The sequence below is a fragment of the Monodelphis domestica genome, chromosome 1, assembly GCF_027887165.1.
Source record: "Monodelphis domestica isolate mMonDom1 chromosome 1, mMonDom1.pri, whole genome shotgun sequence".
In the NCBI taxonomy this organism is placed as follows: Eukaryota; Metazoa; Chordata; class Mammalia; order Didelphimorphia; family Didelphidae; genus Monodelphis; species Monodelphis domestica.
In genome coordinates, this window is record NC_077227.1 from 207,013,743 (window position 1) to 207,031,414 (window position 17,672).

Sequence of the window (17,672 nt, forward strand, 5' to 3'; positions counted from 1 at the left end):
ACTTCCAGGGCCAATAAGCAATTCCACTGGGTTATCACTTGATACCTATTTCCATATTATTCATTTTTCCAATAGAGCAATCTTTTCAAACCAGAACCCCAAATCATGTACCCAGATAAACAAGTGATAAGTCATGTTTTTCTTCTGTGTTTCTACTCCCATAGTTTTTATTTTTCTCTTAATGTAGATAGCATTCTTTCTCCTAAGTCCCAAAAGGGCCTGTCCTGGATCATTACATTGTGACTAGTAGCAAAGTCCATTACGTTCAATTGTTCCACAATGTTTCATTTTCTGTGTACAATGTTCTCTTGGTTCTGCTCTTTTCACTCTGCATCAGTTCATGGAGGGTTCTTTCGGTTCATATAGAAATCAAGCAATTTTCATTTCTTACAGCACAATAGTATTCCATCACCATCATATACCACAATTTGTTTAACCATTCCCCAATTGAGGGACACCCTACCATTTTCCAGTTTTTTGCTACCACAAAGAGCACAGCTATGAATATTTTTGTACAACCCTTTTTTATTATCTCTTTAGGGTATGAACACATTAGTGGTATTCCAGCTGATCTTCCTAAAGGGCAAGGCTGTCTATAGCAATTCCCTACTCATACTCTAGTAGCTGCCTATTGATACCTTCAGAATGAAACATAAAATCTTGTTTAGCTTTTAAAGCTCTTCACAACCCAGATCTTTCCTATCATTAAAGTCTTCTTTTTTCTCTTTTTTAAATTTTTACCTTAGGGGGCAGCTAGGTGGCTCAGTGAATTGAGAGCCAGGCATAGAGATGGGAGGTCCTGGGTTCAAATATGGCCTCAGACACTTCCTAGCTGTGTGACCCTGGGCAAGTCACTTGACCCCCACCGCCTAGTCCTTACTGCTCTTCTGCCTTGGAACCAATACACTGTATTGATTCCAAGGTGGAAGGTAAGGGTTTAAAAAATAATAATAAATTCTTACCTTGGTATATATTGATGCTTAGCATTAATTCTGAAACAGAAGAGCAGCAAAGGCTAGGTAATGGGAGCTAAGTGATTTGCCCAGGGTCACACAGCTAGAAATATCTTTGGCCAGACTTCAATTTAGGACCTCCAGTCTACAGAACTAGCTCTCTAGCCACAGTGCCACCTAGCTGTCCCTTTAGTCTTCTTAAAATTATTTTTCTCCATATACTCTAGGATCCTGTGACACTAGTCATCTTGCTTTTCCTCAAATGAGACATGTCATCTCAATTCTATGCCTTTTCAATAGCTTTCTTTACTTGTGTGAAAGGGAATTCTTTGTTCTCTTTTCTGAGTTTACACTAGTAAAAGGGAATTCTTTATTCCCTGTGTCTATTTTTGAGTTAACACTTTAGTTAACACTAACTTAAGTATCCCTACTTGGACTGTGAAGACAGGATTAACCCTCTTTTGTCTACTTTTGAATAGAATCGACAAAAGGTTGTTCCACACCCTACTTAGTACTAGGTGAGAAGCTAGCAAGGTACTTAGAGAACTCAAAAGTCACTTACTTAGAGAGCTCCACCCTTTTAACTCAGTCCCAAACTTGTGAATCCTATGATCAGAGTTTATACCCTCAGAAACTCAATCAGCCAGGAATCTGTGAACCCTCTTGATGAGTATTCACCCCTCCAGAAAGTGAGAATTGGTTCCCACAAGCACTGCCCCCTGGGCAGGGCCAGGCAATCTGAAAACTAAGGTTAGTCCCTGTGAAGAGGGGCAGGGTCAAAAAGTCACCATAAAAGCCAGCGATCCTTCAGGTTTAAGTAAGTCTTGTGGAGATAGTCTCCTGAGTGGAGAGAGTCTTCAAGGGAGCTTCACTGGAGATTGCAGCTTGGATCATGGGCTTGGAGCTCAATTTCAACCTGGACTCTGACTCCTGGACTAGTGAAAAGCTAACTCCTTTCCTAGTTTCTGGAGAGACTAGCTTCCATCTTGGAGGAGGCCATGTGAATACTCACTACTGGCCTTTCTTGTTGAGAGCTAATTAATCTCTGCCTGGATTAATAAAGGATAAATAACTTCTCTAAACCCCTCACATTTCTCTTCTTTATTGATTCTTCTCTATTTGTAAATAAATTTCTGACTCGGGGTATAATAAATATTGGCGACCACATAATTTCATAAAATTATTGTCCAACCATTAAATTTAACCCTTACATTTCCCTGGAATGTTCTTGTTTCTAACTTCTATCTATTGGCTTTCCTTCAAGGTTCCACTTAAGCCCCATCACTACAAGAGGACTTTCCTACTCTCTTTCTCTCAGTCCCCTCTCCCATACTTAGTGCCTTCCCATTAAGATCCATTTGCATTATGTGTATATATACACACATAAGTATTATGTTACATGTGTAGTTGTTTTCATGTTATCTTCTCCTGTACAATGTGACCTCTTTTTTGCAGGCAGGAATTGTGTTTTTGTCTTTTTTTATAATCCCAAAGATTAGTAGAGTGCTCAATACATATTAAGTTCTTAATAAATGCTTAGTAATGATGATAATTTAAACTGTAGTTTCTTTTTTGAAAACAAACAAACAAACAACATTGATTTCATTTTCCAGGCTTAACAATTGAGCTTTCTAGTGATAGTTAGACAAAGATTTAAATTCCAAACTTGTGAATTTTTAGTAATAACTAGAAATACACTCTGAATGCTATAAAAATGGACAGTTTTTCAAAGCAATTAGTCCTGCCACCAGTTAAAGAGACATATAAAAAGAGATGGAGACAGATGCAGGGTGACAGAATGTTTTTGAAGGATAAGAAACAAATCCCAGTAAAACCAAATGTACTATTTTGAGTAATAAGATTTCAGGAAGTTTTCCTACTTGAAACCAAAGGATTCAGAACATACACATCTCTGAAGAAACTATACAACAAAACAAATTCAAGGAGCAACAAGCAATGAAAGAATATTCATTTGAATGCTCATATGGCAGCTCCAATTTCAGTACCCAAACAGTCAAGAATCCAAATGAATTCCTGAATTTCTGAGGAAGATGGCCTGAAAGGACATGTTGAAAGCTCACCTGATTATCTGAGTAACCGGATACTTATCTCTACAAACAAAAGCACTGAGTAAGAAAGAGGATACAATAACTAACTGAATTGGACATATATTTAAGTACTCATTTGGGCAAGATTTCATGAGGGATACTAAGACAAGATGTTAATTTGTAATAATATAATCTAATAAGAGTGCTTAAAATCTGATAGGAAAGATGAGACATGCTCAAATAATTATAATAAAGGCAAAATGTGTTAAGTGTTCTAGTAGAGGTTCAGGCAAAATGTTAGAGGAAACAAGAAGACTTCATAGAAAAGATGGAAACTGAAGTAGGCTGCTCCTAGAAATGGGTTAAACTGTGATAGGTGGGGATGGGGAAAGGGAGAAAGAATAGCATGAACAAAGGTAGGAAGTGGAGGAAACATGACATGTTCAAGGAACATCAATTAGTCCTGCTTGACTTTAATACAGGGTGAAAGAAAGCAATAGTGATAAGCTGGAGAACAAAAAGTTATAGACTTCTAATGCTGTAAGAATCAGTCTGGATCTTGTTCTATAAATGAGACTTGCAAGTTTTTTGAATAAGAGAATATCACAATCAAAACAGTGGCTTGAGATAAATCTGAAATCAATGTGCAAGATGGGTTAGATGAGGTTAAGGAAAGGTAGTTGGGCTATTCTAGTTCACAGACACATAACAAAAAGGCTCTTCAATGAGAATGGAAAAAGAAATGATACAGAGGTGGGTTTTAGAATCAATATTCTGTATTGATGCTAAGGCAAGAGTGGTAAGGACTATGCAATAGGGGTTAAGTGACTTGCCAAGGGTCATATAGCTAGACAATATCTAAGGTCAAATTTGGACCCCAAATTTCCATCTCCAGGTAGGGCTCTCTATCCACTGAGCCCACTGAGCTGCCCTGACCCTTAGATATTTTTCAGGGGAACTGATGTCTAGCCATGTCTTAAATCTATGAAGTTGATTTTTTTGAACCCAAGAGTAAGACTTGATATTTGATCCTATTAAATTTCCTCTAATGCTTTTAGATCTTGATACTTCTTCAATGTAGCTCTCCTAATTTTCTATCTTCTGTGAATTATGAATATGTGTGGCACAATTTTTCAATCCTCATTTTCTCTTCTGCTGCATCTGATACTGTTGATTATCTTGATATCCTAGATTACATTCTCATTTCTGGGCTTTCAATTCATTGCTTTCTCCTGGTTCCCCTCCTACTTCTCTCAACACTCCTTAGTAATTGTGGCTGATTCACCAGCCATGCTAACTATGAGTATACCTCTATACAGGGCTCTGTTCTTTTTACCTATTTGGTCTCCCTAATTCAAATCTGCTCCCATGCCAGTACATCTACCATATAGCTGCCAAAATGACTTCTCTAAAGTACAAGTCTGATCATATCACCTGACATCATCCCTTACCTACTGAATAAATTTCAATGGCTTCTTTTATTGTCTCAAGGGAAAAAAAATGCTACTTTCTACTTGATATTTAAATATCTTCACAATATGGTCTCTTTCTAAACTTTCTCATCTTCTTATACCATCCCTCCTCACATTCTACAATCTAGTCATACCAACTTATTCAATGTTCTGCATGTAGGATGCTCTATCTCCCACGTTCCTGCCTTTGCATTGGCTTTATCCCATATCTGTTATGCATCCCCTCCTAACTTTTGTCTCTTGGAATATCTGGTTTCCTTCAAGATTCAATTCAAGCTCTCTGTTCTTCACGGGGGAGGTAGGAACCCTGGTCTTCCCAGGTGCTAATGTACCTTCTCCACAAATTATATTATATTCATTTTATATATTTTTTTTTCTCTACTAATATGTGAACTTACTGTCTTCCCCAATTTGAATGAAGGCTCCAGACTCAATACCCAGACCTAGTTGCAGTCATTTGTCACCAGATACCTGGTTCATGATTCCAGTCTTGCTCCTTCCTCCCAGAGTAATCCCAATCCCCAACCAACAAAAACTACCTACACTTGGCCCCAGTGACAACATGAACTTCAGAGGACTAACAATAATACATGCTATTACATATCTCAAAATACAGGTGATGAACTAGAGATATAAAATGAGACATATTTTCAGGCATAGACAATGTGTACTCTCTGCTTGACTATATTTACTTGTTATGAAGGGGCAGGTGGAGAACAAGAGAAGGGTGGTTATAAAGATCCCCCCCCCCCAAAAAAAGAGACAAGAAGAAAGCATTAATGTATAGGAGGAAAGCAGAAAGAATTCATCAACACGGTCTTGAATTAATGTTTTAAATTTATTATATGCTTTTTTTAAAAAGATGTACATAATATACCAAAAAAGAAACTAAAACTAGGTTACTGCAATATCATCAAAGTCAAAAAAAATGAGAAAGTTTCAAAAGGAGGAGTTATTTGTGGTTTTGTTTTCTTTGGCGAGCAGGGGGCAGAATATTATCCAAAGATATGAATTAGAAAGTCACTGGTCTTTTGGTGGAACTGAGAACTGGTTCAGTCAATACAGAAAACAATTTGAAACTATGCCCAATAATTTACTAAGTTGGGAACACTCTTTGATCCAGTAATACCACTACTAAGCAAGCCTATGTACAAAATTATGTTTGCTGATCTTTTTTGTGGCAGCAAAGAACTAGAAACTATGGGGATGTCTATAACTTGGAGAATGGCTTTAACAATATAGTTCAAGGGAAAAGTAAGATTAAGGGAAGAGTCTTTTAAATTAGGGGAGCTTTTAATATGCTTATGGACTGAGGGGAAGAAGTCAATGAAGAGAAAAAGATCAAAAATGTAAGGAAGAAAAGGAAAAATTGATAGAACAAGACTCAGGGAAGGAAAGAAGGATGCTTCTTAAGAAACTAAGGGGGAGGGGGAGGGAAACACTAGCTTTCTAGGGTAACTCTCTGCTCTAGAGTTCCTGTCCCATTTGAAGTCTGTGCCCATTCCTATTGCCTGACATTGCTGACTCATATCCTAACTAGTTTCTTTCCCTCTCAAGATCCTAAGGTTAAAGAATAAAAAGCTATTATGGTAACAGGAGTATTCAAGACATAAACCACCTAGGAGAAGAAAATGACTTCAAAGTCATAGAGCATTCCCCAATCTGGCTCACTCTCCTATTCTGTTTTAAAACCCTTTCCCTCCCCCCCCCCATTCTCATTCATATAGGAAGTGGATATTTACTTATTAAAAATAACATTTAATTTTTTCTTTTTTTAAAAACCCTTACCAATACTGTGTACTGGTTCCAAGGCAGAAGAGTGGTAAGGGCTAGGCAATGGGGATCAAGTGACTTGTCCAGGGTCACACAGTTGGGAAGTATCTGAGGCTCTATTTGAACCCAGGACCTCCCATCTCCAGGTCTGGCTCTCAATCCACTGAGCTACCCAGCTGCCCCCAATATTTAATTTTTTAAAGCAAACTCAAAGAAGCAAAAGAGCTTATTTATAAGGGTTGGCAACCAGGGTAGATAAAAGGAAGGATAATGGTCATCTATGACAGCTTAGCAAGACAGATTCTAAGGGCCAGATAGAGTAACAATAGAATAATAGTTTTCAATATATGAAATTTATCTTTTGGGTAAGCAGAAGACCCTCTGGAGAGTACGGGTGTGAAATAAATGGCCAAAATTATTAGATATGTTCAAGTACAACTCTCATATAAATATATCCATTTTTTTTTTAATGAAAATGAAATTCAACGTCAAAAAAAGCAACTCACTAACACGGAAACCCATTATAATAGACAATGAATACACTATAGTGATTATATATATAATATAGGGAAACCAGAACAAATTAAGGTTAGTGTCTTTCAAATCTTGATGGAGGCAACACTTCCACTACCAACAGACATAGGTTGATGACATAGATGAGTTGTGTCATTGTGCTGGTTGCTGTATATGAACTATGAAAGTTTAGTCTATAAACAAATAATCTTCAAGTAGAAATTAAAAGAATTATTTGACAGCAAGGTGAACAACACAGCTTTCCTATACCTATAAAGGAAGACTCTCAGCAATTTATTAATCAACAACCAACTAGTATTTCTTAACCAGCACTACAACCCATTCATTATGTCAGGCAATGAGGATACTAGTACAAAGAATGAAATAATTCCTCCTCACAAGGAATTTACCTTCTAAAAATGAGCATCACAAAAGTTTTGGTATAGTTTCAAGCTATTAAAGTTTAAATGCACCGTAAGTTTAAATATCTAAAGTATAAACATGCAGTGAATAAATACGAAAATATAAAAAAATAAATATAAGGTAGTCTAGGAAAGAGAAAACTGGTAGTTGCAGAGATCAGCAAAGGCTTCATGCTGAAAATAGTGCTTGATCAGCATCTTAAAAGAGAAGGATTCTACAAGGCAGGAAAGGAAAGATCATATACCAGACCAGTAAAATGTCCAACGCAAAGACAGAGAAATGAGAGATAAAATGTCATGTGGATTATAAAGTACAGGAAGGAGGGAGTGATGTCCACTAAGACTAGAAAGATAAAGGTTGAGAACAGATTGTGAAAGGCTTTAAAAACTAAACCAAACTTTATATTTACTGTTAGAGGTGATAGATTTGAAAAGTAGGGGAATTACACAGTCAGATCTGAGCTTAAGGAAAATTACTTTGACATTAGTGTGTAGGATGTAGGAGCAAAGAATGACTTGAGCCTCAGAGGAAATTACTACAATATTAGGCAAGAGGTAAGGAAGGCCTGAACTAAGAAGATGGCTCCATGAGAGAAGAATCAGATTCAAGAGATGTCATGGCAACAGAAATGGCAGATCTGGCAAACAGTTGGATCTGAGGTAAAAGAGGGTAAGAAAGTTCAGGATAATGCTGAGGGTCACCAACTTAGGGGACCAAAAATAAAATGTTTATATCTTCAAAAGAAACAGGGAAGTTTGGAAGAAGGGGTAGATTTGGGAAGAAATATACTGAGTTCAATTTTGGACATGTTGAATTTGAGATGTCAATGAGACATCCAGTCTCAAATGCTCAACAGATATCTGGTGATATGGGACTGAACCTCAGGGGAAAGACTGGGACTGGATATGTAAATGATAGTTAAACCCATGGAAATTGATGAAGTTACCAAGAGAAGTATGGAGGGTGAAGAAAATAGGACCTAGGTGTAAACCTTAAAATTCCTTAGACTTATAAATGTTGGAAATTTCACCATTGGGAAATTTCATACTTGAAAAATTTCCTATTGATAGTGGGTCTTGGCTATTAGAATGTGAACCCCATTGGCATGAGAGTTTCCCCCCTGACTCCCTTCTTAAGATTACTTTAGGACAGAAACCTTTTGCTGAACAATGGAAAGGACTTTGACCTATGCTTAAGCATAGAACAGGAATTTCTTTGAGTCATGATTGATTTTAGAATTGATACAATGGAGATACTTGGAATCAATCTCCACCCTACTCAGTCCTAACAGGATTGAGGAAGGGCTGCAGCATAGATCAAAATTTAATTATTCCAATCTCTACCCTACTCAGGTTAACAGGATTTAGGAAGGGCTGTAGCAAAGGATCAAAGATTTAATTATTTGAAAATATGACCTTCAACAGACATGTGCAAAGCCAGAGACCTCTGGGCGGTCCTGGGTTAAGCTAGAGCCTCCATTGGCACAGGGAAATTGATGGACAGTGATTGGTAGATGGGAGAATTGAGGGGAGGCAACTTGGATGGTTTCCTTAAAGAGAGGGGGGTCTGAAGACTCAGGGGTGGGTGGTGTTTTTAGGAGTTTGTCGGAGTGGTTGGTGTGTGCTCTGAGAAGCTTGCTCTGGAGGAAGCTGAAGGTGGGGGCCCTGAGACTGTTTCTCCATTTTGGTCACGTGAGTAATAGGGACTGATCTCCTTTCTTTGCCCCAGCTATCTAAGGGCTTGGGCCTTTTGGCCCAGCCTAAATAGAAGGGGTATTTAAGCCCTATTCCCTTCTCTCCCCTTTCTCTCTACCTCTATCTCTCTATCTCTAATTCCTTTCTACCTCCTGTTTGTAATTAAAACTCCATAAAAGGTTGACGGCTGACTTGAGTTTTCATTTAGGAATTACATAGCTGAATTGCTTGGCGACCTTAAAGTAATATATATCAGTCTTTTAAAAGTGATTTCCTTGTCACATAGGGCAGAATCTTGGGGAACACCCACAGTTAGAGAACATAATCTAGATGATGATCCAGGAAAGGAGACTGAAAAGTCACCAAAAAGAGAGAAGAACAGATAGTGTAGTGTCATGAAAATTCATTGAGAAGACAGCATGCAGGAAAGAAGTCATGGATGAAGACTGAAAAAAGACCATCAGATTTGGCAACTAAGAGATTGTTTATAACTTTAGAGAGTATAGTTTTGTTTGAGTGATGAAGTCAAAGCCAGATTGCAAAGGGTTAAAGAAAGGAGAGGAAATTCAGGCAACAAGAATAAACAGCTTTTTCAGGGAATTTCATTAAGAAAGGGGGGAGAGATAGAGAATGAAACTTGAGGGATGGTAGAGTCTAATGAAAGCTTTAGGATGTTGGTGTGGAAGATTTGAGCATGTTTGAAAGCAGTAGAGAAGAAACCAGTTAATAGAGAGGTTGAATAGAGAGGGGAAGATTGAGGATGAAACCCTTTGAGAAGATAGGAGAACACAGAATGGGATCAGATACAGATTTTTTCAAAGACCATTTTTTAAATAAGTAAGATTTGGTCTGGATAGAATATACCACACTAAAGTAAAAAGCTAAGCTAGAAACCACAAAGAGAGACCAAAACAGTTTCTAGAAGCAATCAATTTATGTTTTAAAATGGGAGTAAAGATACTATGACAATAATGCTTACCTGATGAGATCTGATGGGAGATCACGGCCTTTGACTTCATCATCCTGCTGGACCTCACAGACATGGCTAAACACAGACACTGTCTTCTGAGAACTAAGGATAACAAGATAAAGCAATAATTCTGCATTTGTTTGGGTAGGAGAAATACCTTTCAAGCAATCAACAAACATTTATTAAATAAATGCCTGTTATGTGTCAAGGATCATGCTATATGTTAGAAATATCTTTCAAGAATTGCAGGGAAAAAATCCTTCCTTTACATTTCTTCTCTTGATTAAGGATGTAGCTTTCTTCTATTTCTAATGCAGCATGAGAAAAATCTTCATAAAGAAAGTCACTAGCAATAACAATTTGATCAGAGTAATGCCCAGTTCCATGCTATCACCATACTCCTGTCCCACTGCAAATTCTGTCTCTTCCTGGCTCTGTGTAATCTCATGAATGCACAGAAATAGAAATTGCTCCATCTGTAGGCAGACAGCAATGTGATTTCTCTTCCAAATAGAACCTCATGAAAAGTAGCATGTACAGAAACAGAAAAAGAAAAGAGGGAGGAAAGAAGAGGGAAAGGGAGGAGAGGAAGAGAAGAGAGGGAAGTGAGACGGGAGAGATGTGAGGAGGAAAGAAAGGAGAAGGGAGAGGAGAAAAAAGGCAGCTAGGCAATTCAATGGATAGAGAGCCAGGCCTAGAAATAAAAGGTCCTGGATTCAAATCTGAACTCAGAAACTTCCTAGCTATGTGATCCTGGGAAAGTCCCAATTGCCTAGCCCTTACCACTCTTCTGCCCTGGAACTGATACTTAGTCTTGATTCTAAGATGGAAGGTAAGGATTAAAAAAAAAAACGAGAAAAGGAAAAGAAAGAAAAAAGAAGAGAGGAGAGGAACTAAATTTATTTGGAAAAAAAACAAAACCTCGCACAATCTTTTTCTATAGATCATGAAGTTTATCTGTTTGGGTTTGTTTTTAAAACAAGATAAACACATACTAGTACTCTAATACTATTATCAATAACACATATCATTATGGCTACACTTCATTCCAATCTCTTCCTTTATTACACTCCCACCTTTGCTTTGCAGGACCTCTCTTTCTTCCATACTCTAAGATTCTCCCTAACTTTAGAATGAGATTTAATCTCTTCTCCATCTGCACAAGCAAACTAACAATAAGCAGAATCTGGAATATAATAATGTAAAAACAACAGAATTTTTCAAATTTAAGGAGATTTTCCCCCAACTAGCAAGACTATGTACTTATAAAAAGTATTTAGCAGAAGTCTCAAAAGTAACATATAATCCTCACCCTGGAATATGAAGTTCATTTTATAGGAAGGGACATTAAATCCAGAGAGATTAAAATCTTTTTTTTCCTCCAGAATATGTAGTAAATAAGAAGATAGAACTAGGATCATATCAGAGGACTTGGGAAATTTTCATCCATACTTTAAGCAGTACTTCCAGAATTTTAATGTTTTATGATTATAGTCAGTAACAGATGATAGACTTTTATACCCTCTCATAGCCACCAGATGGCAAAGCTCAACTACTCAGGTCTGAACCTAGAGAAAGAGTCACCCTCAAGGCATTATAGAAAGCAATAACAGCAACAATAACAATAATACACTATACCACCACCACAACCATATACCACAACACAGGTTGGGAGAGTAATTAGAATGATCTTATATAATAGCTAACAATAACAACAACAATAATAAAAATAATACAACACACATTGGGATACTGAACAGAAATGATCTTATACAATGGCTAATAGTTGAAATCTCTGAGTCCATAAATATCACTATATGAGACTATCCAACTATTTCCTGCCGCACATTATAGCCCTACCAAGAGCAAAGAAGCTCAGGATGAGGATTATGATTTTTGAAGTAAATTTTTAAAATTTAAATTAAAAAAAATATATATATAATAAAATAAAAATTTTAAATAAAAAATGTTTCTGTCAACATTTTAGACAAGTTAGCAGACAAAATACTGGTTTTTTCAGTGTTAATGAAAAAAGTTAGGACTTATTGAATCATTCTTCCTACAGATCCCTTATTCTGGGTTTCATTTTGATTTTTTCCTACTATTGATAAATCATCTTTTCCTTCATTAACAGTGGCTCTGTATGAGACTGCTCTGCATAGCAACAAGCTCTGGTTACCTGGCAACAGAATCAGCAACAGCAGTGGATCCATTTTTCCTTTCACCACTTACAGGCTCTGAACAAAAACATAGGCAAGGAGGGAAGGGAGAAAAATAAAGAAACCAGTTAGTGTCATACCTAAAAAAGCTTATCCTTATTTTTTTACTCTTTCTTTTCCTACTCTATAGCAGAAAAAAATAGAAATAGGGATGAAGAACAGGAACAGAAAGAAAAAATCATTAACTATGATTTAACAGGACAAGTATTTGCCACTCCTTACAATCAATATCCTGACAAAACCATTTTCTCTGGTCTAAGTGAGCAAAGTTAAAAATGTTATATGAAATTACTAAGAAGCCTCATTTAATGATGAAAATTAACTCCCTGGATCACTATTCTAACCTTTCATTTACACATCTTTCTAAATCAGGAGTTCTTACTTAACCTAAGGATTACTCATTTTTTAAAAATTACCTTTATAAAATTAAGTATTTCTAAAATTAACTTTTAATTTAGATTGATAGATAAATATATTTCAAAGTATTGGTTTTCTTTGCAATTTATTTATTTTATTTTATGCATTTTAAATATTATTTTCAGGCGTCCATAAATTTCACCAGATTGCCAAAAGAGTCCATGACACAGAACAGGTTAAGAATCTCAGAGCGAGATGAAGACAAAATAAGTAATTATAATAACAACTGTTCACATTTACATAATATTTAAAGGTTTGAAAAGCACTTTACAAATATTATCTCACTTGATCATCAAAACCAACCTGCACAGATGAAGAAACAGAAGTTCAGAAAGATTGTGTGACTTAACTAGCATCACCCAACTAGTGTCTGAAGTAGGACTCAGATATAGGCCTACCTAATTTCCTGACTTCAAGTCTAATGGCCTAGCTATCTCATTCTGCCTCTCCATAAGATAAGCCTCATAACGATCATGGTAGTGATGATACCATAAAAATCATCCACATTAACAAAGTCTCCAAAGATAGTGTCAGGAATTCCAAAAGTGAGTTGGAAAATCTGAGAGGTAGTAAATATTACTTAACAATGCCTTTTTCCATTGTTTATATACAAGATACAAATATTCATAGAGTCTGACATAGTCAGTGTTCCTATGACTGATCTCTGGCAGAAGAAAATAAAAGGTAAAAATGTTCCATGTCCTTTTCGAACCCGCCTTAATCCTAGTGCCTGCCTTCTGTTATTTCCTATTTATCCTGTATACACCTTGCTTTCTATATATTCATTTGTAAGTTGTCTCCCCCATTAGATTGTAAGCTTCATTAGGGTAGAGACAATCTTTATACTCTTTTTGTATCCCAACACTTAGCACAGTGCCTGGCTCATAGCAGGCACTTAATAAATGTTTACCGAACTGAAAAGAACCATAGATTTAGAGACAGAAGGGACCATGGAGTTAACCTTAGTCTCACCTCCTCATTTTGCAGTTAGGGAATCCTGCAGAGCCAGGATTCAAGCCTAGGCTCTCTGAATCAAAATCTTCTCTTCCAGTACATCATTTTGCCCCTGAATTCCAGCCCTACACTTAGATTTCAATAAACTACAGTAAGAATCCCAAGGCACCAGCTTCTTTGCTCAATTAAGTGGAATGATCTTTTTCTCTGGCCTCAAAACTTCTGCCTTTCACTTCTCTGGTGAATGAACTCCAACTCAAGGAATGTCCCTCCAAGGGCACAATATAGTATGGAAAGAGCCCTAGAACCCAGAAGTAACTGAACACAGTAAGTAGTACAGTGTTAAAAAAAAAAGACCACCAAGAATGCTACATACTCACTTAAGGACCCAATTTCTACAAAAACAGCTAGAAAAATGGAAAGAAATCTGAAAGAAATTAAAGATTTCACACTACATTCCAAAATATATTCCAAATGAAGAACATAAATGGTCATACTAATATTAGAGCAGGGAAGATGGTATTTTCACAACTTGGGAGGGGGCCAGAGAGAATCACAAAAGACAAAATGGATAGTTTTTATTATATAAAATTGCAGTCTTTGCACAAATGAGCAATGTAAGTAGAATTGGAACAAAAAGTTAATTGGGGGAAATCTCTGTAGCAAATTTCATTATCAAGCTTTATAGAGAACTGGTATAAATACAGAATAAGAGTCAGTTCCCAGTAGATAAATGGTCAAATGTTATGAATAAGTAGGTTCCAAGTAAAGAAATCTAAGCTATCAATGATCATATGAAATCTCTAATAGTGAGAAAAATGGAAGTTAAAGCAATTCTGAAGTTCAACTTCACAACCTTTAGGCTGAAAAAGATAACAAAAAAAGCAAAATGACAACTGCTGGAAGGGCTGTGGAAGAACAGGTATATCATTGATGGAGCTGTGAAATTGTCACGTCAATCTGGAAAACAATTTGAAATTATACTCAAAAGATAAAAATTATTCATACTCTTTGAGCATATAGCAATACAAGGTATATACTCCACCAAAGGAGTAAAAGATAAGGGAGAAACAATGCCATATGTCTGAAAGTACTTATAGCAACACTTTGTATTATAGTCGTGAACTTTCTGGAAATTAAGGCCTATCAACTAGGGCCTCTATTGAAGGAAAAAAGAGACAGACATTTCCTCATTTCCCATCCAATTGTATTGTCTGACTTCTCTACCATTCCTCCAGTAAAATCATCTCTGAGAAGTTTCATCATCTTTCAAGAGGCAATCGATCTTGTTACTCACACCACATCAGTACCCTTTGTCCCAGTGAATGAAGCAAACCTCTATTTAAGGAGGTTAAAACAGACATCTCATTTCCTACCTGCTGTACTTGTCTGTATTAGTTTGTTTTGGATGTTCCAAGGCCTGCCTACCCTGGTATATAATCATTCGTGGTTTCACAAACAATCCTTGTTCTCTTGTTTGTATTGGTAACTAACATTAATTATCTATTAAATTCATAATCTAAAAAATAAGAAAAGGTATGAGATTTAGGGGCAGAAGGCCTGGGTTCAAGTCTCAATTTTGCTATTAGTTACCTATGTGGCAATTGCTTAATCTCTGTAGGTTTCAGTTTCCTTTTCTGTAAAATATGAGCAGGCTAAATAATATTCAAGATCCTTCTTAGTTTTAAATCCTATGATCCTCTGACTTTTGTGGGTACATGGGCTGAGATAGTTTCTTAGGTTCAGAGGCTTGCCATACCTAATCCCTAACCATTTAATATCTTCCTTTTGCCAACTGTCACTATATCCTGGTGCCCATTTCCAGTGCCTACCTCCCCTAGGCTTCATATCTCTACACACATCTGATCAGAAAAATGTTTTCTAGTTTAAAAAAAAAATTCTAACAAAGGAAAAAAGACAATATAAATATAGTGACAAGGTAAATGAAAAACAAAATATCTAGTCACATACAAAGTGATCCTAAATTATTCTATCTTGCTACAGTTCCCCAGTCTTAATCTGTCCCATTCAGATTCACTCTTAAAAAAAAAAATCCTCATTTTCTCTCTTAGAATTGATACTAAGCATCGGTTCCAAGGCAAGAGAGGTAAATACTAGAAAATAGAGGTTAAGTAACTTGCTCAGGATCATACAGCTAAGAAGTATCTGACATCACATTTGAACTCAGGACCTCATGGGTCTCAATCCACTAAGCCACCTAGCTGCCCCCTCTGATTCACTCTTGATCTAGAATTCCACACTCCTCATTTAACTTCCTTGTGGTCTCAAAAGAGAATGTTGTCTTTTCTCTTTAAAAGGTTCTAGGTTAATTTTATTTTTTTTAATGAAAACTTTTATTTAATTAATTTAGACTATTTTTTCATGGTTATATGATTCATGTTCTTTTCCTCACCTCCCCCCCATAGCCAATAATTCGCAGTCCCACTGGGTTTTACATGTATCATTGATCAAGACCTCTTTCCATATTATTGATATTTGCACTAAGGTGATCATTTAGAGTCTATATCCCCAAATATATCCCCATCAACCCATGTGATTAATCAGTTGTTTTTCTTCTGTGTTTCTGCTCCCACAGTTCTTTCTCTGGATGTGAATAGCATTCTTTCTCATAAGTCCCTAAGAATTGTCCTGGATCATCGCATTGCTGCTGATAGAGAAGTCCATTACATTTGATTGTACCACAGTGTATCAGTCTCTGTGTACAATGTTCTCCTGGTTCTGCTCCTCTCACTCTGCATCAATTCCTGGAGGTCGTTCCAGTTTATATGGAATTCTTCCAGTTCACTATTCCTTTGAGCACAATAGTATTCCATCACCAACATGTATACCGTAATTTGTTCAGTCATTCCCCAATTGAAGGGCATCCCCTCATTTTCCAATTTTTTGCCACCACAAAGAGTGTGGCTATGAATATCTTTATACAAGTCTTTTTCCTTATGATCTCTTTGGGGTATAAATCCAGCAGTGGTATGGCTGGATCAAAGGGCAGACAGTCTTTTAAAGCCCTTTGGGCATAGTTCCAAATTGCCATTCAGAATGGTTGGATCAATTCACAACTCCACCAGCAGTGCATTAATGTCCCAACTTTGCCACATTCCATCCAACATTTATTACTTTCCTTTGCTGCCATGTTACCTAATCTGCTAGGTGTGAGGTGATACCTCAGAGTTGTTTTTGCTATGCTAATTTTATAATATTCATACATCACATTTTGGCTCTAATTTGTTCACATTCTACCATCCTAGCTTTGCTATTGAATATCTAGAATTTTTGATTGAATATCCAAGGATATTTAGTACTTCAGCCATAATAGTACTTACTTATCCATATATCACTCTTTCCCCTCCAAATCAAAATATGAAAATGCCACCAGTATAGAGAGTATCCCAATGTCACAATAATCAGAAAACTCAACCCAACTCAAGTCCCCCCCACCAATTCATTTATACTACACTACCACCTCATCTTTCTATTATTCACATTGCTTAGGGGGGAAAAAGAGCTTGCCTCTTCCTCCCTTCATGACAGAGGAAGGGAACGGTGGGTATGATGCATGCTTACACTGTTAAGAGATGATCGATGTGCTGGTAGGTTTTGTTGAACTTTTCAAATTTCTTTTTAAATTTTTTAAATAAGGTACAGTTCACAAGGAAAATAGAGGGATATACTAATAAAGAAATATGACATAAAAAGATATTATTAAAACCAAGATAAAATTTAAAACAAAAGAGGGAGTAATAAGAATAGCCAAGATAAATCACTCAATTTGATATTATAGTAAATTAAACAAGGGGTAAAAAGCTTATCACAGGTTACCCAGATACATGTAAAAAGATAACTTACTTTCCAAACTAAATTGCAAGGACTCTTCACTGGCCTCAGTCTCAGGGCTAACCAGTTTCATTCTCAGACTCAGTTTTTCATCTGGTACAGCTCTGGAATCTCCCTTTTCACTCTCAACAGTAACATCACTGGACCCCACAGAACTTTCAGCCATAACATCACTGGTTGCTATGGGGCTCTCTGAATAGCTGTCCACAACTGAAAGAAAGGAAGGAGGAGGAAGGAAAAAAAAACACTAAAGCACAAACATTAAAATACAGCACCTCAGGGTCATCAGTCTGCCTATATGATTCCACAGGTTTGCAGGATTCAAGTAGTTGTACCTAGAGGAGATCCTGTCACAAATATCCACAACTACACGCTATAATTGAC

At 36.7% G+C, this 17,672-nt stretch overlaps 1 protein-coding gene across 4 annotated transcripts in view; it reads right to left on the minus strand.

Moving 5' to 3' along the window:
- TP53BP1 (tumor protein p53 binding protein 1) overlaps window positions 1-17,672 on the minus strand; it is a 210,370-nt gene that overhangs the window by 52,670 nt on the left and 140,028 nt on the right. For all 4 annotated transcript variants that reach the window (XM_056810349.1, XM_056810348.1, XM_056810351.1 and 1 more), the window contains 3 exons: window positions 17,301-17,498; window positions 12,026-12,083; window positions 9,856-9,948 (listed from right to left, as the gene is read on the minus strand). In XM_056810349.1, the coding sequence (XP_056666327.1) occupies window positions 9,856-9,948; window positions 12,026-12,083; window positions 17,301-17,498 (349 nt within the window). The remainder of the gene's footprint in view (window positions 1-9,855; window positions 9,949-12,025; window positions 12,084-17,300; window positions 17,499-17,672) is intronic.